The sequence below is a fragment of the Dreissena polymorpha genome, chromosome 8, assembly GCF_020536995.1.
Source record: "Dreissena polymorpha isolate Duluth1 chromosome 8, UMN_Dpol_1.0, whole genome shotgun sequence".
NCBI classification, from domain to species: domain Eukaryota; kingdom Metazoa; phylum Mollusca; class Bivalvia; order Myida; family Dreissenidae; genus Dreissena; species Dreissena polymorpha.
The window spans coordinates 26,528,035-26,553,034 of NC_068362.1; the positions used below are offsets into that span (position 1 = coordinate 26,528,035).

General features: G+C 34.3%; 2 protein-coding genes across 8 annotated transcripts in view; one reads left to right on the forward strand and one right to left on the reverse strand.

Annotated features, from left to right (window-relative positions):
* Nucleotides 1-25,000, forward strand: part of LOC127841074 (uncharacterized) — a 237,330-nt gene that overhangs the window by 86,723 nt on the left and 125,607 nt on the right. The window lies entirely within an intron of this gene.
* The window catches only part of LOC127841071 (uncharacterized), a 70,350-nt gene that overhangs the window by 912 nt on the left and 44,438 nt on the right, over nucleotides 1-25,000 (reverse strand). For 2 of the 4 annotated variants that reach the window (XM_052369610.1, XM_052369611.1), the window contains 10 exons: nucleotides 23,780-23,932; nucleotides 22,409-22,620; nucleotides 20,161-20,255; nucleotides 19,841-19,972; nucleotides 6,158-6,245; nucleotides 5,815-5,946; nucleotides 5,374-5,497; nucleotides 1,098-1,804; nucleotides 466-743; nucleotides 224-349 (listed from right to left, as the gene is read on the reverse strand). In XM_052369610.1, coding sequence (XP_052225570.1) covers nucleotides 224-349; nucleotides 466-743; nucleotides 1,098-1,804; nucleotides 5,374-5,497; nucleotides 5,815-5,946; nucleotides 6,158-6,245; nucleotides 19,841-19,972; nucleotides 20,161-20,255; nucleotides 22,409-22,620; nucleotides 23,780-23,932 — 2,047 coding nt within the window. The remainder of the gene's footprint in view (nucleotides 1-223; nucleotides 350-465; nucleotides 744-1,097; nucleotides 1,805-5,373; nucleotides 5,498-5,814; nucleotides 5,947-6,157; nucleotides 6,246-19,840; nucleotides 19,973-20,160; nucleotides 20,256-22,408; nucleotides 22,621-23,779; nucleotides 23,933-25,000) is intronic. The other 2 variants (XM_052369613.1, XM_052369612.1) reach the window with 2 other exon arrangements.

Genomic DNA, 25,000 nt, shown 5'->3' on the forward strand with positions numbered 1-25,000 from the left:
GTTGAAATGACATTCCACTTAATAATATTCTTTTGCAGTCAAAGGGAAATAGTATAGGCAAAAAAATAAGCAAATTAACACATTCTGGTTATCATTTAATTGTCGCATTTATCTGTTTTCAAGACGAAATAAATAAAATACAATTATTCAACAATTTTGAACTACACCATCATGTATGTCGTTATGATGGTGGGATAAGAGTTCATGAAATAAACATATTCACCTGTTTGTGTGTATGTTCGATTATGTCCACAGCATGTTTCAACTGCGTGTATTGGCTTGTAATTTGAGTTTGTTTTCCCAGCTCTTGCCTATATTTCAAAAGGTTAGCTCCTGTCAGGTGATGTTCCTTATAATGTATCATACAGATCAATATATAACCAAAGTAGGATTCAATAACACCTTATGTCGTATTTCTATAAAGATAAATCAAATGTTTACAATTTAAATGCACGTTATTCTTACCGTTATATCGCATTTCTGAAGAACAGCCTGATGTACATCTCGTATGCCAGGAACATCCTTTAAACAGCGACCAACTGGTTTACCCACGTCTAAGTTGTGTAAAAGACGGGCCGTACATATCAACTGCCGTTTAGAGTTCCAAGCATGCAGCAGCATTTCCAAATTGTCAATCTCTTGAACTTCGTCGGTATTAGGGCCAGTTTTAATTTCTACACTTATGTCCTCAGCAAATTTAGACATGATATCTCTGCCGACAGCATCAATACCATACACGTGTTCTGAACAGAAAAGCCAAAATATACTCATATAACAACGTTTGTTGGTGTTTTGATGCATTCATATTAAATTTCAGATAAAATAAGCTTTTGTGTAGCTTATATGAACGTCATTACGTCTATTTAGAATTTAAACCGGTTACATAGTGTAAAAACGTTGCATGGTGCATGACCTGATACTTGAATGTCAAATTCAATCTAACCTAGCATTTATATGTATTATTATAAGCATTTGATAATAGGTAGATAATTGATTTGATTATAAACGATATGCTCTCTATTATGTTAAAGTGTCACACACCCTACAAAACAAAAACAAGTGTGTTGCATGTGTATAGCAAAGTACGATAAACTCACTCAAAACGTTTGAAGCAAGAATCAATTTAACGTCTACAAATTCGTTAAATTCTCTTAGGGCGACATGTATGGTCTTTGACGGTATCTCGTCCCATTCTACCGTGATTGCAACGTTCACTTTTAAGTCGCAGTTATAGGCTAAGATCGAGTCTTCCTGTTCAATGTTTGATGTATGTATACACGGCCTGACTCCACGGTAATAACCTTGTTTTTCATGTTCGTTAAGATATCTCCACAAATCATCGTAAGTTATAAAATCGCCTTGGATACGCTCTTTACATTTACATCCATCATGCTCGCATTCTTTACCAATAGCACGTATCGTAAATGCTTGGATGACGTCCTGCAAAAATAAACTGCCATGTCGTGAATATATTGCTTGCTGCGTTTGAGAGGCAGCATTGAACTGAATTAGCTTAAAAGAATTATTCAAAGCCATTCTTGTTGGGTAACTGCAGTCTAGGAAGGCAATCACTTTTCTAAAATCTGGTTTGTCTGCATTCCACGTGTTGAGTTTATCGCATATTCTAATAAAGGGGTAATTGACATTAGGGCCAACTTTAAAACCACCATCAGTATAGTGCCCAGAGTATGCAAACAACAGCGTCTGAATATTCCGTTCGGAAAGCCTTTCAAATGCCTCATCTAAGTGTCTATCAGGTGTTGTGTATTCCATGTCGATTTTCGGAATAATCACGTTTTCTGTACTGAAAATAAATATGGTAAACATGCAATCAACTTTGTTTTAGTTCAAATTTACTAGATAGGGCAAGGACGGTCGATGAACGTAAAAATTAGTTTAAGCTGTACCATGTTGATCTTCCCCAGTATAATGAGCTAGCAAATAAGAGCAAACTTCCGAAATGCGTGGAAATATAATTAATCACGGGATTCTATGCGTGTAACCATGAAAGCCTTTACATTTTGTATCACGACTGAACAAGTGTCCAGTGATTTTGATTTCGCGAGACGTGTTTGAAGGACGGAAATAAAATAGAAAGATATCCATTTTATTTGTTCAAGTGGAGAAGTTAACATTGCAATAAATAAATGTTTTACATGTATTACAATAAATTATTCTTAGGCCATGGTTTTTGTCATAAGGCCAATGCTTTTTTTAATAAGGGAAAAGAACAACAACATTTTTTTCTATGTATTTATATTGAGGCAAAATCACACATGATTTTTTCTCAAATATACAATACACTTTTACAATACACATATTTGAAGAAATACTTTGGTTAAAAATATTGTTTCAGTTTCATTCTATGTTGTTACGATTGTATAGCGATAGCTATGATATAGTCACAGTATTTGTGATCGTAATCATCGTTATTTTTCGTCATATACGTGCACTATAGTAGATCGGTTGAACGCTAGGTCTTACGTTTTAAGAATCACAAAAAACACCATTGCAAGAAAAAAAAAGAATTCAACGCCGAAACTATACAGTATTTTTGCCTGTGACCTTAACTACGTTTACATGTAAAGGAAATGTTAATTTCGGTCAAATATTAATCCAAACCAATATAATATCAAGTGAATTTCAATATTCATTCATCAACGTTGTATTAAGGTCCTTGTGAATCATGAGAATAGGTGTACTACACTATCAATCGCATATATAATACATAACGCTATATTTCTGAAGCTTGTAAATTAAAGACGAGTTGTAGTTGATACATGTTTGTTTAATTGTATCATGCCAAGAAAGTGCCAGGTCTAATGCTCTTGATAACACTCGACAAGTTTAAAAGTGTAATTTTAATTAGTTTTAACCAAACCGTTGAACAGGTAAAATGTTATTAATTTTTAACGTATGCTAATTTATGGAAGTGCGCATCTATGTTTTATTATATGAGGCATGTTGTTTACTTGTTTACGAAATTTGAGCGCTCTAAAACCCTAATATTTTGCTTATCACTGACCGTACCACAGCGTTGCGTAGTTATATCTACGTACTGGTGTTAGTGCGTGTCATGTGTTTTTGGCATGAGCCATATATATATATATATATATATATATATATATATATATATATATATATATATATATATATATATATATATATATATGAGATTTAATCTTTAAATTTTGCCTGAAATTGTGTTTTTAATATACATTTCTGCCACTTTGTTTGAATTGCAACTCATGTTTCGGTCATTGTATCGCTTTAAAAGTCGATCTTAATTGTATAAAAACATGTTAACAATAACGTAACGCCTCCTGGTACGCACTTATATCGAGCATTGTATTAAATAAATGTATGTACATGTACTTTACATGTGCATACATTTACAACAAGATGGTAAATTCATTATTTCAAAAGATAATCACATTTAATGAACGTTTTAAAAAGCATATGCAATCCAAATGGATGCGGACAAGTTAATTTTGTTTAAATGACATAGTCTCATTGCGCCCTAAACCGTTTCCAAGGAATGACCTTATTTTCAAATGATTTACCAACGCCTTAAGACTTATGTTGCTGCTTCAAACAAAATATTAGAGACGGATACAATATTTACATTAATTAAGTAGTCCATACTTTACGGAAAAAGTAGATTTTTTACAGATGAAAATAATTCGACTTCAGATTTCATTTTATCAAGAATATTCTATTTTGTCACCCGATCCTATTTTGCATTTGTTCCGATTATTGACTGACACTACATTTCCCTGATATTTCATGAGCCGTAACTTGTATCTTAAAACCAGTTTTTAATGCAGAGTTTTTATTTTGAACGTTCTTTTTAATCTGGAAACATACAATAAAGCTTTAACACTTTTGCTAATACTGTATATAAGCTATCGGTATCTCGATATGAACTCCAAACACATGTACAAAAAAGCGCTTTATGACAACATGGCTACATCTTTTTTTAATTGCTTCTATTTGTATTATGAAATGATTTGTCTAGTAAACTTAATTTTTATTTTCAAAGTGAAGAGTCTAACAAGAATTTCAATGTATGAGCTGCTCCTACGTTAAATAATCATCAAGTTTTACACTATTTATTGAGCGCAATATTTGATTGGTTTGGCATTAATTAGATCGCTTCACATTGAGTCTAACTTTCTTCCTAGTATGCTTTTACTTTAAGCTTAATTTTGAATAAGTGTATAACCATCCAGAAACTCTTAGTATGTCATTACACATCCGGAGCAGATATATTGTATTGCAGGAGTTATTTAGGAAAACCGGCGTAAGTGTAATGTGGCGTTGTTCGTTTGTTTAATAATGTCATTTGTATTTCGGGATGATCACGCAATAATAGAATTTAAAAAAAGTCATTCATTAAGTTGACTGAATTTCAATATTGTCTATATCATCGAATACAATTTTTTTTTATCTAACTTATTGCAATGTTATCATATAACACAATTCGAAAGTTCGTAACAATAATGTCAAATATATTATTTCAACCGTAAATCAAAATATTGTGACAAAAGATATCCTTCAAATCTAGCCGAACTCGCGTATATAAAAACTTAACATTTTTAAATACTAGTATTGTCCAATGGTTGCCACCGGTGTTGTATCTCAAACAAACATATGTTTCTCCTAGATAAAATAACTGTGAGACCAACAACAGATGTATGCTATTCATGCTTACCATACTATTTTGTTATGAAATTGGACTGTTGCATATACACTAATATACTGTTATATTAAGATATTCTATATACATAGTTAATATCGACTATGAATGGATAATTAATGCAATCCTGTCTGATTCTTTATTGAAGTCTGATTTTGTTGCATTGTTCTGAGATATTGAAAACGTAAATAAAATGTACCGCTATTTTGTAGGAATGTATATGTTTTTCGGTGGCTTTAACAATTTGTCAATACATTTTATTTCGTCATTCAATTGAAATCGAAACACAAATAACAGTGACCTAGCTATTTGAAAATATAGCTAAAGCTCGGCAAAGTAGGCGATACTCAGATACTAATCAGTACAGCAGAGTTAATCATCAACTCATGTTAAGGTTATAGTATAGATCATGTTCGTATTTAACCTATTGTTATTTGTGTTTGACATGAGCTCGTCTAAATAAAATTAAGATTTGTAAACTATTATATAAATGGCTTAAGACCCGTCTATGATCGTAACTCTTTTCGACGTTGTTACGCAACCGAACTTCGTCAAAGACTCGCACTGAGAAGGATTTTCGTTGTGTTCATGAATGCCGCAGAAGAACTTAAACATATTACTTTCAATGTATTTGTAATACTTTAACATAACAGTTTTAATAAAACAAAACTTACTTTATACACATTACAGGTACTAACTTAGATGTTATTACTTCCTTCAAATGCCTGATGTCCTTCTTGAAAACATCCCCGTCTATTTCATGATAACCAGCAACCAAAATGGCACCCCAGCTTGCATCTAGTAAATACAAGATGACTTTAAGGTCTTGTAACAGAGTTAAAAGCTTAATTCTAAATGGCCCGATATAAATGTTAAACCATCACATAGCTACGTTGTTACCAACTGAAAATCATGCGACTATTGTGTTATTTTATATTAACAAACCTAAACTTTATTTATAACACAGTTTAGGTCAGTTCGTAGTTCAAGTCAATATATTTTAATTGTAATCAGTTTTACATTATTAAGTATTTTGCTAGTTTTAGTGGATATGCGTATGCCTCTTATACGACATAATTAGTATAATGTTAAATTAATTGAATAAACCTTCTTACTAATGAATGGTTCGATTGTTTCCCCACATGTATGACACTCAATTGGATTTATGTATGAATTCCTCATACATGAGCAGCAAATGCGGATATGTCTCAAACAATTAGATCCAAAGCCATGACCGTCAAATCCAACTAACACGAGAACAGTGGTGGAAAAATGTAAGAATGTTAATAAAAAAAAGAACAAGTGCGTTATCAAAAAGTCAATAAATGAATAATATAGTTGTACGAAAAAGGCCGAATTTATACATTTACGTCGTATATTGTATTGTTTAAGGTTCGTATCACTAAATACAACCGTTTAAATTTATTGTTACCATGTTCATATGAATATAATAAATACCTTCAATTGCATCATTTATCAAGCATATTTCGCAACGACTTCCTTCTATGTAATCCCACTTGGAAACAGTCCATTTTCTGCATATGTCCTAAAATATATTTTATTTTCATGAAAGCTTTCCAATTGATTGCACACAATCAACTGGTGCCCACAATTCTACAGAGGATATTTGTTTGCTTTCGATGAATTGCAGTGAATCACTTTTGAGGTAAAAGGAGACCAGTAACATTGTAGCAAACATTTGCCAGACTGAAAACGTCAATTTTCTCTTTTCAGTGATAACATTTTCAAATTATTACCCCGAGAACAAACACATTCTTGTTTTATTCTTTTAGCAATTATGTCTATATAATCTTAGATTAAGGCGTTTTATGCTCGAATAATGTTCGTATCGATGTGTTGTAGATGGGTTAATAAATCAATATAACAGCGCTATAATTTTGGAATACAAACGAAACGTGCCTTTGATTAAAAAACGTGTGTGTTGTATCTGCTACTGGCCTTAAAAACGTTGTATTTATTGAATTCAATATTTAATCATTTATCTGTTTATATATTTAGTTTATTTAAGTCTATGTTTATTTTTAAATTTCAACGAAAATGTGGTGAAAAGGCTGCTTAGAAAAAAAGATAAAGGTAATTGAACGCTGAGATCAGCATCGGCAAAAGTCATGAATTTTTTAATAATGTTTTTACGTAAGACAACTAACTCTAATTTCTGTTGGGTTTCATAAATGTTCTCGAATACTCACAGTGGCCAAAAAGACTGAGTAAAATACAAAGCCATAATAATAGGTAGATATATTTAAAATAAAAAATTGCGTGTTAATATCAACATGAGGCGTTCGCAGCTATTTTTAAAAATTCATGACGTTGTTCATAGGGAGGGGGGAAGTACAATGCAAATAAAAAGTAAGATTGTGTAATATTAAGACCATTTACACACCAGCCATAGGTATTTAACAATTAGTATAATCGAGTTACACCGATTATCTCAAGAATCCGCCTCAAGATATACATCATGTCGAGTGTGGCGATATCTTGGCTTGCTAAACGAAACGCATAAAAAGTCTCTTGTTACACGACTGTAGACGACCTTCGTTAAACAAGCGCAAAATTGTCTGATAAAAAAGCAGCCTGCGTTCATTTTTGTTGCATTTGACCTATGATTTAAACGGTTTACTTTTCAACTACGATTTTGAAACATAGAAATCAACTTTAAAACATGAATTTGCAGTGTTCACAAAATTATCCAAATCCGAAATTGAAAATTAATTAATTACATTATGCGATGTAATCAACAAATGTATCCAGTCGAATCAAACACTCACAATAGTTTTGTCAATTCCGATTACACTACTGGTCATCGAATCACTGATAATTCTACTTTGGCTTCCCATCATGTCAGTATAAAAACACAATCTAGTCAAAAGAAGTTTATGCAATAATAGTGTGTAAACCTTATTTGTTTTTCGCATTTTCATTAAGTAAAAAAACAACAATCGCACAACATAGACAGAAGGTCTTGTAACAAGAATAGATGGTAAACAAACATACTGCAACATCAAAATACTATTTCATAAAATAAATATATATATAGTAAAGCGTATTAAACAATATGCCAGCGACAATCCACTACCATTAACAGTCAGGCTTCTCCAATCAGATAAGACTAAATTTTGGCATGCCATTTATGGAGTAACATGTTGGATCATTAAATGAAACATACAGTTCATTTTGTAGAATATGGAGATAAACATGCATTTACCTTTTAAATACATTTACAACCACCATATAAAAAGTCTATGAATAGCATAACAACCTTAACAATGAATCGTATTCCTTAAGCATAATGTTTAATAATTATGTATGTCATAAATGGGCAAAATAATAACACGGCAATAATTGCATTCCTGTTTTTATTGTTTAAATACATTTTACTGTTTATATGATTACACTGTATTTTTTTGCGTTATATTTTATGGCGGACGACACTTGCGAAGAAACAAATCATTACTTTTGAAAGGAAGGCATCAGCATCAATTATATACTTAAGGCATAATAACCAGTCACATCATCTGGGCAGAGATTTTCAGCAGAAAAAAATAGGTATTCATACGGGAGTTTTGCCGGTCAAATGTGTGCAAAAATTTACGTCTCCGGTAAGTCATTTTAAAATGCCTGGTAAAGCATAACAAATAATACAAAATGATAATGTATTCACATTGAAGTAAAGGAACATGTTTATGGGTTTAAATTTACTGAAAGACTTATACAAATTAAAAGAAATACTCCTTAAACGTGAATATTAAAAAAAACTATCTACAAATCCAAAAATATGATTTTTACTTTGGCACATAATAAGAAAAAAAAAACACTGTTTAATTAAAACAAAACAATGTTCTATTTCTGGTATTAAACCATCTTACTTAAACATTTTGTGTAGAGACAAAATTAAATATGTTTATACCTTTCACATTATAAATATAATGGATTCTGTAATAATGTATCATACTAGTGTATTTATTTAAAATTATTTACGTATTTGCCCTATTAAACAGTTTTCGAAGACAAATCTGCAAAATATAGGTCACTTTTTACTATTCAGTGGTATAAAGTTTGTGTAAGCTCAAGCACAATAAATCTGAAAGTCTAATTGTGTAACCATTTTATTTATGAGGGATAATGGAAACGTTATTTCTAAAACCTGAAAATTTCGTTAGACAGACCTAGTTACCATTTTCCATTTTCCGTAAATACAGCTTTTTCTAAGGAATGATTTCACAAATTAACTTTTAGCATGCCATTTGTCTTTAATTCAGGGAAATTATTAATGCCCAAGGCACACCATGTACCCGTAAATTGTACGTGTGTTTGTGTATTTGAAAATCCATCTATGCTTCTACATCACCCAGAATATTGTCTGTTTAATATTGGATTTTGAAAAATGTACTTGACAATATGAATGTGCGATACAGCATGATGTCTCACATATGACATTTGACCTGTTTAATAACGTATGATAAAACTGGATACATTTATTTTAGTCACAAATGCCAGCTAAACAATAATCCGCACGATAACAAATTGCAACCCAGTTTTTCAAATGGGCGTATAAAAGTTAAACGTCACGAACATTTGTGTTCGGGTGCATCGAAATATAATGAGTATACTTGCAAGTTTTAGTCTTAAACATTATCTTGCAAAAGCAATGTATAAAGCCAAAACAATCGCTATAAACCTGGGTTAAACGTTACTCATCGTGTTGTTGTTGCCCTCTAGTAACAAACAGAAAGTTTTGTTTCAATATACATTTCATTTTGACCCTAACTTTGTAAATACAAAAACAACATGGTTGTCACATTTTACTTCCAAGAGGTGAACATACAGGATTGATCTTCGCCGATGTTGTTATGTTTGGTCTGAAACCCATTATTGTAACTGTAAAAAAGTAATGTGGCTTATGTGTAAAAAGAACTCAATCCGATAAATTAAGGTCGTTTGGATTAATCTTAAAAATTACTCTTAAATGGCGATAACTCACCAACGTTATGGAGACTATGGCAAAATTACAGGCCGATTTGTCAAATACTCAGACGCCATAACGGGTTGTATTTCAACAACAAAACATTACCGTTACAAGTGTTCGTATAGTTTATGGCAAAGAACACATTAATTAATACCGCACCCAAATGACTATACATAACGCGTTAAGTTAGACACAACTTTTCTTATGATAGGGAAGAAGAAGAACAAGAAATGGGTGACGATCGAGATCATGAATCTCTTCGACATAAAAAGACAGCTGTGGCATGAGCACCAATGACTCTTGTAGAGACCAAATGAAAGCGAACATGGAGACGAGGAAGAAGATGAATGTGGCATAGGAGGAGTAGATAGAGAAGCAATGTAAAACAGATAAAACGATGACCACAGGCAGCAGTAAGATGGCATATAGCATTCGCAAGATATCGCGAAGACCAGTAATCCGAAGGCAAGTGTTATAACAGACGCTAAAGAGAATCTCCCGACCGAGAATTCTGCATGTCTTTACCGTTGGAATAAATAATGCAGCGATCTCTTCAACCACCCGCTTCGACCACACCCTAGCCTCCCACAGAATCATCACATATCAGAGGCGAGCGACGAAAATCCGTCCATATTAAAGGCAGAGGCTGTTGAGACAGTGTGCATGCTAAGGAACTGAAATCTCCTGGAGAGTACTAAGTCCCTTCTGAGCTTAGAGTTCACGAAAAAAAGGCAACTGAAGCAATGACTGCATAATGCCAGAAGATCTGGGAGGAGAAAAACTTGCCCAAGAAGTTGATACAGTCTCTGGTCATCCGCCTTACGAATACGGGCAATCTCTTGCTGTTCCAGAATCACCGCCCATCAGCCTAATCAGTCATCCCACTAAAGTCATGCTAGGCATCATCCTCAATCAATTGAAAATTTAGGACGAGGAACTGCAAGCGGAAGAGCAGACTGGATCAACAGCTTTGCGAAGAACAGTGAAATAGATCTTCAACTGAGGGATCATTATTAGAAACACCCGCAACATCAAAGTGGACTCTTTCAAAAGTTCATTAACTTTAAGAAAGGCTTCGCTCGTGTTTGGCATGATCGCATAGTGCATATTCTGAGATGGTTTAACATTGATAAATGGCTTTTGTAGGGCATCCAAGAACTACACAATAACTCCAGCAGCGTAAAAAATGTCAATGGTTGACTTTTTCAGGACATCAGTGGTCGTCCGTCGGGTATGTCCTGCTTAACATTTTCTTTGATGATGTAATGTAGGATAACCTCCAAGACTACAACACCTCCAACTCAATCGATTACAGACCCATTTAGAACTTGAGGTACTATCAACTTGCCAATAGAGAATCACATGCCAAAAACGTTAAATATTTCCATTGGAATTGTGTCCTTTTGACTTTTGTTTATATATGACAATATGAAAAAAATGCTGTTATATCATTTTTCTGTATTATTATTTTGCAGCAGTACACTTCTGATTTTTTGCAAAAATGACAAATGAAAGAACGACAATGAAAACATATCATATGATCACAAAAACTATAAAATAAACAGTTTATAACGATGTCATTTATTTATATTTCAGATTAAAAAAGGTTTCATTGAAAATAAATAAACATTACCTATAATAAAAAGATGTACACAAAAGCACTCACTATCGACAATAAAGGATCACTGTTTACAGCATTATCTCCCCTGTCAGATCAACCGTTGGAAGCATCTTTTCGCAAATTTGTAAAATTGTACATTTATCAAAGGGACACACTATGCAACACTTGTTTTTGATTTGATTATACTTTTTCATCAAAAACATGATAGTGACCCTCTATTGGTGTTACCCCCTATTGGAGAGTTGACTGTACGCTTAATACATTTACCTTAAAAATGGCATCAGCAATGAAATCCAAAACTAAACCAACAGACTCTCTGGAAGAGCACAAGCATACAGGGTTGAGATCCGCACGAGAACAACACCAGTTTAGGCATCACACGGAATGGCAAGATGCTGGAAGAGGTTACTAGCTTCAAGTACTTGATAGCCACCTTGTAAATCAATGGCACCAGCACCGCTTAACTAGCCAGCCACCGCAAGGACGGCAAAACTGATGTTGTAAGCGTCGATTATTTAAGAAAAAAAAAGATGGATTAACCATTACATAGAGTGGAAGACCCTCCCCATGGACGAGCTACTAACTGCAGCCCACAACGGACTTTACTGCATGAGGATATCTCTCTCGTCATCCCTCATTTCCCTTAACGGCCAGACAGATGATGATGAGGATGATGATGATGAAGATGATGATGATGAGGAGGAGGAGGAGGAGGAAGAGAAGAAGGAGGAGGAAAAGGAGGAGGAGGAGGACATAAAACTTCAATTGAGAGGTAATCATTATATACTAACGAGCTAGTTCTGAACCTTATGGTAATTATTTCAAGAAAAAGTAGTCCATCTTATTATATACACTTGGATACATTTCTAACGCAACCCTTTTCAAACTTGAATATCTCAATTATGAGTTAAGTTTGATTTAAAAAATTATGTGATCATTTTACACTAATCTGAGCAAACACACGATAAAATCATCCATCCGCGACGATTGGACGCTTAACACGGGGGCATGCGTATACGGGAGCTTACCGCGTTTAAGTGAGGTTAGTTGGAACTAAACTTCAAAGATGGTGTCGTTTCTTGGGTTTTCTTGAAGGAATAGGGGATATTTTCACCCGGTAAAACCCTTTGTATTTATAATTATTTTAAATGAATACGCCCTTTCGGCTCTCCGGTGTTTGTGCTTCCCTCGGTTTTTTGTTTCAAGATCGAAGACGTCGGGATAAAAAAGTTATTGAAGGAAAACCGTCCTCAAATCGTTGTCTCCTTACGTGACGTTCGAGAAATGGGATGTACAAATATCATTATCTCTTATAATACACCGTATTGACGCACGTGTACGGTAAAATATAACTAAAACCATGATTATTTGATTGCCCGACGCCGTTTTATCTCTTATAACTAATTTATTGCCAAAAACTATTGGTTTAACCCCTCTTTTTGGAACGTATTTCCTTTTAAGCACATTTTGGTACATGACTTCCAAATGACCAACAGCTCTTTCATATGTAAAAGAGATTGACACGAAATACCTACCCATCTATAATAAAGTTTAGATGTGTACTTCAATATTATAGTTTTAAAGCATTGTATGTGGTGCAATATAAGTGTTTTCTTAATCATTTTACTGTATAATTATAAAAAATGCTGTACAAAAAACCTGCCGACCAACTGAATCAATTCACCGATTTTAAAGAAGATGGGTTGTGGGATGGCTAATGTACGAGATAATAGAATGTTTATCAGCTCTTTCAGTAATATTTTTATTAATTAAATGTACTTTATGACGTGTCGACCTTATTCTGATATGAAATTTTCTTTTACCATTGTTTTACCGTCTTTTCAGATGATGCATGTTAAAGGGCGATAATAAGTGCATCTTTCGTTTCAGTATATGTAATTAGGAACTTAAAATCAGCGGAGGACTGGGATACCATGCCCCATTCATGGACCACATGAGTTTAAATGTAGAATATGCAAGAAAGAGTCCTTCAACAGAGCCGGACTTAAACAGCAAATAAAACAAACGAACCAAACAAAAAATGTACAGCTGATGTATTTAGTGTTTTTGTTTTGTTTTATTTTATTATTTCTACATAGACAAGTCTGACATATAATTGCTATGAGTGCTAATCAATTACACGTTTTGTTCCGCATATGTCATGATGCTAGTTTCACACTTTTTTTATGAAAATAAACCATTATCTGTGTTACGTCATTTCTTCCTACGATGTCTCTGCATACATTTTCAATTGTATTCAACACTTACATACATGATAAAAAAAGATTTGGGTCGGAATGAATTCGTTATGCATTTGACATATTAACATTACTTATGATTATAAGGCAATGTTAGGAATAAACGAAATAATTTTTCTTAGTGAACCAATACTTTATTCCCTCAATACAACAGTCCTAAACTAGAGCTTTGTCACAGACTTGACGTATACCCCCACGTGCCGCATTGACACAGACTATTTTGCATGCATGCTGTCTTCACAAAACGAGAGAATCTAATTTATGGCGATTTTTAAGAATTATTATGCCATTATCATTTATAGCCATTTTGACCTTTGAACTCTTGAATTCTTTCACATGACACGCCGTCCAATGACTTTGTACACAACTAATGTACAGATTTATTTTAAAAAATGGCCCGGACAAGATCATTTATTGCCATTTTTGACCTTTGAACTAAAAGTGTGACCTTGACCTTGGAGATGTCGACGTAATTCTTTCGTGCGACACACCGTCCAATGATGGTGAACAAAAGGGCAAAATGATTTTAAAATCTCACAATAAACGACATAGTTATAGCCCGGACAAGCTCATTTATGGTCATTTTTGACATTTGAACTCAAAGTGTGACCTTGACCTTGGAGATATCAACGTAATTCTTTCGCGCGACACACCGTCCAATGATGGTGAACAAATGTGCCAAATGATTTTAAAATCTCACAATGAAGAACATAGTTATGGCCTGGACAAGCTCATTTATTGCCGTTTTTGGACCTTTGAACTCAAAGTGTGACCTTGACCTTGGAGATATCGATGTAATTTTTTTCGCGCGACACACCGTCCAATGATGGTGAACATATGTGCCAAATGATTTTTAAATCTCAAAATGAATGACATAGTTATGACATGGACAAGCTCATTTATGGCCATTTTTGACCTTTGAACTAAAAGTGTGGCCTTGACCTTGGAGATATTGACGTAATTTTTACGCGCGACACACCGTCCAAGGATGGTGAACAAATATGCCAAATGATTTTAAAATCTCACAATGAACGACATAGTTATGACCCGGACAAGCTCATTTATGGCCATTTTTGACTTTTGAACTTGAAGTGTGACCTTGACTTTGGAGATATCGACGTAATTCTTTCGCGAGTCACACCGTCCAATGATGATGAACAATGTACCAACTGATTTTTAAATCTCACAATGAATGACATAGTTATGGCCCGGACAAGCTCATTTACGGCCATTTTTGATTTTGAACTCAAAGTGTGAAATTGACCTTGGAGATATCGACATAATTCTTTTGCACGACACACCGTCCAATGATGGTGAACAGATTTGCCAAATGATTATAAAATCTCACTATAAATGACAAAGTTATGGCCCGGACAAGCATTTGACCTTTGAACTCCAAGTGTGACCTTGACCTTGAGATATTGACGTACTTTTTTCACACGACACACCGTCCCATGATGGTGAACAAATGTACCGAGTCATTTTAAAATCTTACGATAAATGACATAGTTATGGTCCGGACAAACTTTCGGTTTAAAACACACTAAGTGACCCCGTGACCTAATTTTGACCCGACATGACCCATATTCAAACTTGACCTAGACATCATCTAGATAAAACTTGTGACCAAGTTTGGAGAAGATCGGACGAAATTTCGGGACAGACAGACCGACAAAGTGACTCCTATATAGCCCCAATTACCAATGGTAATGTGGGAATAATAATATGTATTCACATAGGTATAAAAGAGAAAGTTTGCACAAATCTTTCTATCCACTATGTAGTGTTTCTTCTACAGAATACACTATTTATCAGCATTAAAGGAACTCCATTTAAGGAACAAACACCATTGAAAGTTATACTGGTTTATTTACATCCGTACTCGTCATGCATACAAAACAGTCTGTGGGTGTACATGCTATCAAAGAGGCATTCATGCCGGAGGCGTGTCCTGCGAGTAGGCGTTGCCAATGCAAGCTACACCACACACTAAAAATTCACTTTTTGCGATTGTAATATAGTGACCAACTAAGAACTGGTTTCAAAGACGGTCGTTCAAAATGTGTCACATCAAAGCCACATACATGTATCAGTATAGTTATGGTAAAATGCGTCAAATGTCATTGTATTAAATAAGCAATTAATATTTAAGTTTGCAGCTTCTTCGCAGGTGTCAAGTATTCCAAATAGCTTCAAGTATTCCGAATCGCAATAATGGCAGTATTTGGTTACATCACCCTTATACAAGTATCGAACCGGCTTTACCCTTTTCTGTTTTTACACTTATATTGAACGTATATGTGATTTTTGTGTATTTAACTGGCGTGGTACTTCGACGTAATCTTTTTTGTCTGTGTGGTGGGTTTTCATGTACCTTTTGCTTTCTAGAGCGGTACACATTTCGTTACGCCGTCTTTTTTAATCTTGGCATCCTCAACATATATAACTGGCGTCTTGATATCTGGAGAGAGTAAGCATAGTATTCCTTTTAGTAAGCATAGTATTCCGTTTGAGGCATATTCAAACATAAGAATGTTAATATGTGTTAAAATAAACAGGTAAGAATTACACTGTGTTAATAATACCGTCGGTACAGTTTCTGTCTTATATTACACACACTAAATGTTAGCGTTAAGTACGCGATAAAACAACAAGAGATTGCCAAGCAATATGGTACCCTACCGGTGAAACTCCACCATTGTCAGATTTTTTTATATATATTTGTTGCCATAGCAACCAAAATTCTTAACTTAGGAACAAACTGAAATGACTCGCATAATCTCCATATTGCCATCTATGCATGTTTCAAGTTTCATGAAAAAATATGAAGCACTTTTAAAGTTATCGCAGGATCCAGTAAAGTGTGACGGACTGACGGACTTACAGACTGACAGACTGACAGACAGACTGACGGACAGAGCGCAAACCATAAATCCCCTCCGGTTTCACCTGTAGGGGACAATTAATAATATAAAAAATAATAATTAAAAAAAAAAATAAGTCTTGATTTCCTCAAGTGAAAATGTTTTCCGAAACATTCGCACCAATGCGGAATTCATTCACGACAGTTATTTCGCATAAAACCTTCTAACATAGGAAAGAGCTGTTTATCATTTGGAAGTCAGGTCCCAAAATGTGCTTAAAAGGAAGTTAGTTCCAAAAAGGGGCGTTATAATTCGGCATTAAATGAATTAATAAACGCGTCGAGATAATAAAATAATCGTGATTTATGTTATATTTTACTCTAAACATGCACAAATACTGTTTATTATGAGAGAAAATGATATTCGAACATCCAACATCTCGAAGGTCAAGAAATAAAACAACAAATTTGTCGACTGTTTTGCTTCAATAACTTTTTACTCCGACGTCTACGGTATTGAAACAAAAAACCGAGGGGAGCACAAACACCGTAGAGCCGAAAGGCTTATTCATTTAAAAGAAATTTAAATGCAAACTGGCTTACCGGGTGAAAATATCCGCTACTTCTTCACGAAAAACACTAAAACGACACCATCTTGGAAGTTGTGTTCCAACTAACCTCACTAAAACGCGGTAAGCTCCCGTATACACATGCACCCCTGGCTTAAGCAAGTGAGGTATGTATAGTTTCATCTTTTTACACGTGAAAATAGTGAAACGCAATATTATTCTAAATTTATTTCAGTATTATCACTATAGGAGGGTTTTTACACTCGGAAAACATAAATTGAATGTTAAAAAAATGTATGGCTCTTACAAATATTCAGCATCGCAACCGCGCATTCGGGCAAATTGCAGGCTACCTACCCCACGTGCTATAGCGTCCGATCGTCACGGATGAATGATTTTATCGTCAGCTTGCACCGAATGTAGTCAAATGACCAATGTCTAATAGTTATATACTGAAACACTAACTCGATTAGCAATTGATCTAGCTGACAGCATGCAACTAACATTTATCGGACAACTACAAAGTGGACATGATTCACCCTGGACATATACAATCCGGCCATTTGCAGCGTTGCCAGATCCCGTACTCCCAAGTTTTTCCATTTGCGAGAGCCTAAACAAATAAATGCCTTTAACAAAGGTAACCTTTCTGTAAGCTATACATTACTTTAACAAGGATGCTTTTTTAATTAATCACGCAACATATTTATGGCGTTTTTTTAAATTAATAAATTGGTTTGGTTACGAGATAAATGTTAAATTATCTAATGAAAGGGTTACTAGTTAACGAAATGTGTGAGGCATCATTATAAAATGACGTTTAAAGAAGTTGCAAATGTCAATGTTCCATAACTTATCGGTCAAAATGATATTCCTCGCCGGAATATGTTGATATTTGTCTATAATTTTGAGATTCGAGTTTCCATTATGTGTAAATATGATACATATTAAAGCTAGTAAAGCAGGAGACTCTTCAGGCCCAACTCACCACTATCTCAATCGGCTGAAGACCCATTTCCAACAAGTTTGTAATATTCCATTGACCTCATGTGTGGCAAAAGCAGTCAACTTCAAGATAACGCAAACAAAATCTTTGAAAGATCATGGGCATAAGGGAAGGGGATCAGCACGAAAAAGCCGAAGATCTTGGTGAACAACAAGACCAGCACCGGTGCAGACATTTCTATGAACGACAAGAAGCTGGAAGAAGTGACCTGCTTCAGGAACTTTGGAGAAAACCTTTACAAGGATGGTGCCAGCGCCTCTGAGGTCCATATATTGATATGTCCAGACTGAGCAGGTTGTGGACAAGCGGATCCATTAGCTTCCTCACCAAATACAGGCTCTACAATTCCATCGTAGTCTTCTTCCAACTGTATAGATGCGCACACAGAACGCAGGATTAAGGCCTTTGAACACAAGTAGATCAGAAGACTTCTCCGCATCTCCAGTATTGAGCAAAAGACAAACGAATACATCCGGAACATGACTGTAAAAATGTTTTGCCCCTTAAAGCCCATATTGGTGACAATCAAACGACAAAACATGGCCTGGTTAGGACAAGTCTCCAGGCATCACTCCATGTGCATGATTGTGATTCCGGGCACTTTAGAGGGAGGTCACCGTCGAGGTCGTCGGATGGAAAACTTGATTGACAACGTGAAAGAGTGAAGGTAAATGCCCTTTCATGAATTACTATCAGCAGCCCACAGAACTACGTGGCGGAGGATTTCTGTATCGTCGTCCCTCATTAACCCACCAACGACCAGACCAGTAAAGGGAATGATGATGATGATGATGATGATGATGATGATGATAATGATGATGATGATGATGATGATGTCTATTAATAGGAACCACGAACACTGAAATGGCACATCAACACGTGGTGGTTTCCTGAAAGAACACTGATAGCGAAACTTTCAGCCTAGTAAAAAATTTTCATTTCTGTCATAAGAAATACACTTATGATACGTTGAAAACAATACCATCTAGTATTTTCATTTCTATCCGTAATGTAATTAGGCTTTTTACACCTTGCATTATGGTTACTTCATATGTTGCATTACGACGAACTGCGGTTTATATTATATGATGCTTCTTTCTCAAATCTTATTAACAAGAAGAACTGCCGTTGGTTTGTTTAATTACTTCATATCATGGTGCGTTAGAAAGTTGTTATTTGCTGGTCCATATTATACTATTGAGTAACTAAATTGCAATTAACTCGAATTTAAATTAAATTTTATTGCTATTTAAATTTGAATAATTCTATGAGGTTTATTTTAATCTAAAATCTAATTTAGTGATGCATTTAGCGCAAAAGAAATATTGTCAAAGACCATTTTATGGTGGAGATCTTATATTTTACCATTTTAATATTTTACGTCTTGTTGTTTGTATTGTTTGTATTGTAAATGCATGTATGGTTATTTGCGCACACATCTATACAAAAATAATAGCCAGGTTGAATAAGAATCACTTACCTGATAATGTAAAATCAATTCGTATCTATTGTTAGAACTAAAACAGCAGTTTTCGAGTACATTTTACATATAATGACATTTTTTAGGTCTTGGTAGAACCTTGAATTATTAAAATCACGTCTGATGTAAGAAAATGCACACTTACAAACTAACTTATATTGCAACTCGAGAAACAAAAAGAGAAAAGCCATACAAATGAAGTGTTGATTTCTATAAAGTTGTCTAAACAAGCTGCTAAACTGTGTCTTTAGCATTCCATCCAACAACTATGCTGTGGTCAAATCTAATGTTTAATTGAGTACAAGAGATGATCTCTGTTGGTGTTGTGTACGGATTGTTCATTCATATATCTCTCACCTTTAAATAATTCCTGATTTGTTCTAGTTTAATTGAAGTCTCTGTTGTGACGCTTTCAACACACTTTGCTGCTATTGTAGCTAGTTTATTAGGTAGTTTATATACATCTGTGTTTTTATTCCAAACCGAGTCCTGGAAGAATATTGACAACATGGTTAAGTCAAATTTGTCATTCATCCCTTAACGTATATGTTTAATTGAATAAAGATTTGCTAAGAATGACAATCGTCAAGTAGACTTAATAATACAAGAATGAAGTGTATGAAATCGAAAAAGGTGAATTGTTATGTACAACCGAACGTAATTATTTGATGATTTACCTGTTTACTAAGCACAAGGCTTGTAGGCCATTGCCGAAGTTGATGCCCATCCACGGTCGTACACGCATGAAGGCCAGTAATCAATTCAAGCAAAACTGAAAACATGAATAAATCTAAGAACATTTGGACATCACAATTACAATTACCGATTTAACAACTGAAATAAGTTTATTGACGTAAATGCATTTAATATTTGTTTGATTAAGTGTTAGTTTAACAATGTCATGTTGCTTTCATAAGTCAAAAATGAATATACCCATCAATTTATCAGAATTAAAGGGAGTTTTTATAGTAGTGTAACGTCATTCGTAAGTCGACACTAGGAAAGAATGTCGTATTTGACGTATTTGCCTGTTTTGGAAATAGCTAATAACAATGTGGTGTTATGACTATCTAAGCAGGATCTAAAAAACAGATCTAAGCATTCATTTACTTTAAAAATGCTGGTAAATGCAAATCCTGCCATACGTACAAAATATGTGAACCGACTTGTGTCGGTACAGGCGTGAGCAGATACAAAAGAATTTCCATGAGTAATTAGGAAACATGTTTGCAAACCTTTGACAACTCTTTCCGAATGGATTTGTAGATGTTTTATAATAAATGTACTATTATTTGAACATCAAATCTGTAATTGATAGTAACACTACTAGCAGGTAATTAACTGTTTGCTATTTTGTTTACAATAATCAACTTAACTTGGCTATACTACTGGACATCATCACAAATTAGTGTGCAACGCATGGAGCAGAATTTAAACATACAATCACTGTCAGCTTCTTTCCTCCTAGTTAACAGAAGAGCGATGAAGGTATACGGACGTCAAAGCATTCTCTTCATAAGAAACAACTGAATTGGCCGCATTGTATAATTAGCTATCACTCCTGCTGGTGAAGCTGAATGTTCATTTTGCGTAGATATCATAATAACAACAGTTTGATTTGTGATGTGTTGATGCAGTGGTTTGATTTTACGTATGTATCATAAATCGTTCCCTGTTTCCAGTTTGCATAGTCTGTCAGTGCTAGACTTAAATCGTATTGAATCATTTAAACTTCCCTCGTACTCAGATTATAAACTTGTTCTGTACATACACTGTTAACTCGTAACTTTAAGTTCTGCTAGAAATGCTTACTATTTACAGACTTATTATTGACATAAAGCATATTTCTGTAGATTCCATTTGAGGTAATGTTAATAAAGGTAACTACACTATTGTGATTTCATATATTTCTCGTATTTGGAAATTTAAAATCTTTGCTTAAAATATGTAAGATACATCATTAAACAATAACGTTTATGTTACGCTGCTGCTGATCAATATTCTCTTCGTGTATATTTGATACAATCTCATAGTATCTTCATTTTTGACCTGTTCAACTCAAACCAAAAATCGTATGTTTTCCCCCATGTCAAAGCGTTCTCAAATAAAGTATTAACATGAAATAGTATCAATCCATGTTACCATGATCTTAGACAATGAGACCTGGGTATCAAAATGCGTTCTCTTGTAAGGACTTTACATATTCGTATGATCTTAGGTCAAAGCGTTAATACATATAGTGCCGAAATGAGTTACTTTTGACATGCAGTTTCCGTTGACCTGGCGACCTAAAATCAACAAGTCTATACCTATTGACCAAATTCACTAGTATATCAACTTGCGTCAGCATAGGTCAAACCATCCTCTGGAAACGAATTACCTGTTAAAAGCACCCGTAGCTGTGAACTTTCATCGTTTACCTCAAAATCAATAGGCGTCTTTCTTTTATTTCAAGTACCATCAGAATAATATGTATGGGTGAAGGAAAAAAGCGTTCTCTAGTTATCGCGCGGAAACGAATGTCTTCGGACCGACCTATGGACAGACTGACCTACCGACCGGAATATAGCGTCTTTCCTTTCTCAGAAGAAATCACCGTACAAATGTTCATGTTCAGCCTTAAGCAGTTATCAAGATCATAACATTGTTTTTGCGAAAACAATTCACTCTACAAGCTTTGTGATCATGGTATTTTACCGTTTGACCTAAATTAAATAGTTGTCTTCCTTTCCTTTACAGCTAGATATTATTTCAATATACATGAATGTTAATCACTGTGTTCTCTAGATATCTTGCGGTAACGAAAAAGTCCAGGGCCACACTGAACGATAGACGTACCGAACGACTGACAAATAAAAGGATATATACTCCCACTTCTTTAGAGAGGGGAATCATAGTGCGAGTATTTCGGGACGGAATACTTGCCTACTCCGTAGTTATGATAATCATGGTTTTTTGTCAGCATGATGTGGTATTGACCGTAGTGACCCGGAGTTCCTCCACTCGCGGTTGTAATAATCGACGTAGCATCATCTTCTTTAAACTCTCTTGCGAGTCCAAAGTTAATCAGTCGTGCATTGAAGAGTGTATCCAGGACAATGTTTTTGGACTTAATATTCATATGTAAAACTGTTCTCCTTTGAAACAAAATTCATATATTTAGAAAACCATTGTTTTAATATAGAAAAAACATATTAATTAATCCGTTTTGAAATATTCACTTGTAAATACTGATATTACGGTTGAACACAATACTCTTTAACTCGCATATTAGTTCAAACACATTGGATTTAAAAATATTAAAGTTCAATCGGATTATTAAATTTACATATGCGAGTGTTCAAGTGCGATTATTTTCATTTTAAATATTTTAAGCAGCGTTGAGTTGTGGCATGTGTACGCTGCAAGACAGACATGAACTGTTGTCACATCCGCACTGATTATGAGCAAAGTGTAGCAAAAAAAGGTTGACACATGTCAATTAAAAAGTAATTTAAAAAAGAAGTCCCACCCAGATTATGCAACGTTTGATAAGCAAACCGCAAGCCCTAAACGTACGTCAACCTTGGCTTGCGTAATAGGACTTATCAAGGAAATTGTTTACAATTTGGTTAAACATATTCTGGTAAAAATATGTCAGCATATATTACCTACATTAAACCAAAAATAAACCATTGCAATTATATGCGTGGTGTTCTTCATTGTAAATTAAATATGACTGGAAGAGTTCCAAGACAATCTTTCATTTTAGTTCATGATCTATTTTAATCAGAAAAAAATATTCCAGGAACACACCGACACATTTTATTACAACGTATGAACAATACGATTGTCGTCGGTCTTTTAACTGTTATTTGAAATTGCAAATGTAATGAATAGTGTTTTGGACTAATGTTTTATTTGTGTAAATCGACACGTTGGTGCGTTTGTATTAACATTGTATAGATCGATTTGGCACGTTGTAAACCCAGAGGATATTTTCAGCAACTAAGAGGTCATTGTGTCTGCATGTATAGCTTTCAATTAAATAGTTGATGTATTATAAAGTATTTTACAATTTAATAAATAACTGTAACAACGCTACAGTCCAAATCTCAGTGAATGCCGTAATGGTGACCAATGTTGGCCACTTTGTGACTAGTGTCTATGGTTAACTTGGACATACTATGCAAACTTATATAATACTTGCCGTAGCTTTAGAAATACTCGGAATTAAGCTGCAGCGTTATACTCGGAGCTTCTTAACCATATTATTTTTGACTGAATATGATTTTTTTTTGTCGGCATAGTACTAACCGAAATTTATTTCCGGTGTGCATAAAGTCAATGGCGCATGCGATCTGATACATGATTTTTACCCTGATATGCCACTCTAGGCGAACATCGTCATCTGCAATGGCTTGAAAAAGGGTCCCGTTCTCGAGATAGGGCGTTAACAAGTAATATTTCCTGCAACAGTGGAAAAAAGCAATAAGCACGGTACGTATGGTTATGTTTGGATAGGCATTATTCTTAAAAGGATTATGTAAAATGGAATCATGACAAACTTAAGTGCTTTCTTTAACATTAGGCAAATCACATATTTCCTAATAGTATTTGGGTGTAAATCATATACTTATAATTAGTGTTTCATTTATCATAATGCGAAAAAGAAACTGGCCTAACATTTGTTGCGTTTGCAGATTACACTCATCAGACTTTGAAGCCCGTCACGTAATTTAAAGGAACAAAATGTCCATGACATTCGACCTCTAAGAGTGCACTTCAATTTCATTTTAATAATGTGTTTTTCTTTCAGGATTTCGATAAGACTCGATATTTTGGAAGAAAAAAACGTGCACAAAACGTAATATCTATAATACCTATAATGAATGATTTTACGAACAGAATGCTAGTTAACACGGTCGACAGGTTAATAAGGGGCATACACACATTATTGATCCTAACCTGTTTGAGGATATATATCCGCGTTTAAATCAAGTGACAAAATTATTTACGTGTTTTTGTCTAAGCATGTACCACAAAGCAATTCTATTTTTATATGTTGTACGGTTCAGGTTGTCGTTAATGCGTTACGGTACCAGTGCTTTGCCTAAAATGCCAGCTAAGTCATTCAACACGATTGTTGTTTCATATGGAACGCCTTCACTGTCTTATAATACTAAAACTTGTGATATTACGTCAATCTGACTGTGCATGAATGCATGTAACCATTATATATATGCATACTCACAATATATAAATACATAATTTGAATATATACAGATAAAGCATTAATAAATAAAGATATAATTTTCTTATATATAGCTAAAATGTAAAAATATACAGATACGAATGTATTATACACAGATAATCTTCCATTGTATAAAGTTATTACTTTTTACATGAAGGCAAAATATCTTTATATGAACATAAATCGTTATGTAATAATGATAACGAATATGTTCTCATTATATATAGGCATAGCTTGTTTATATAAAGGCAAAATACCTTTATACAAACATAAATCGTAATTAT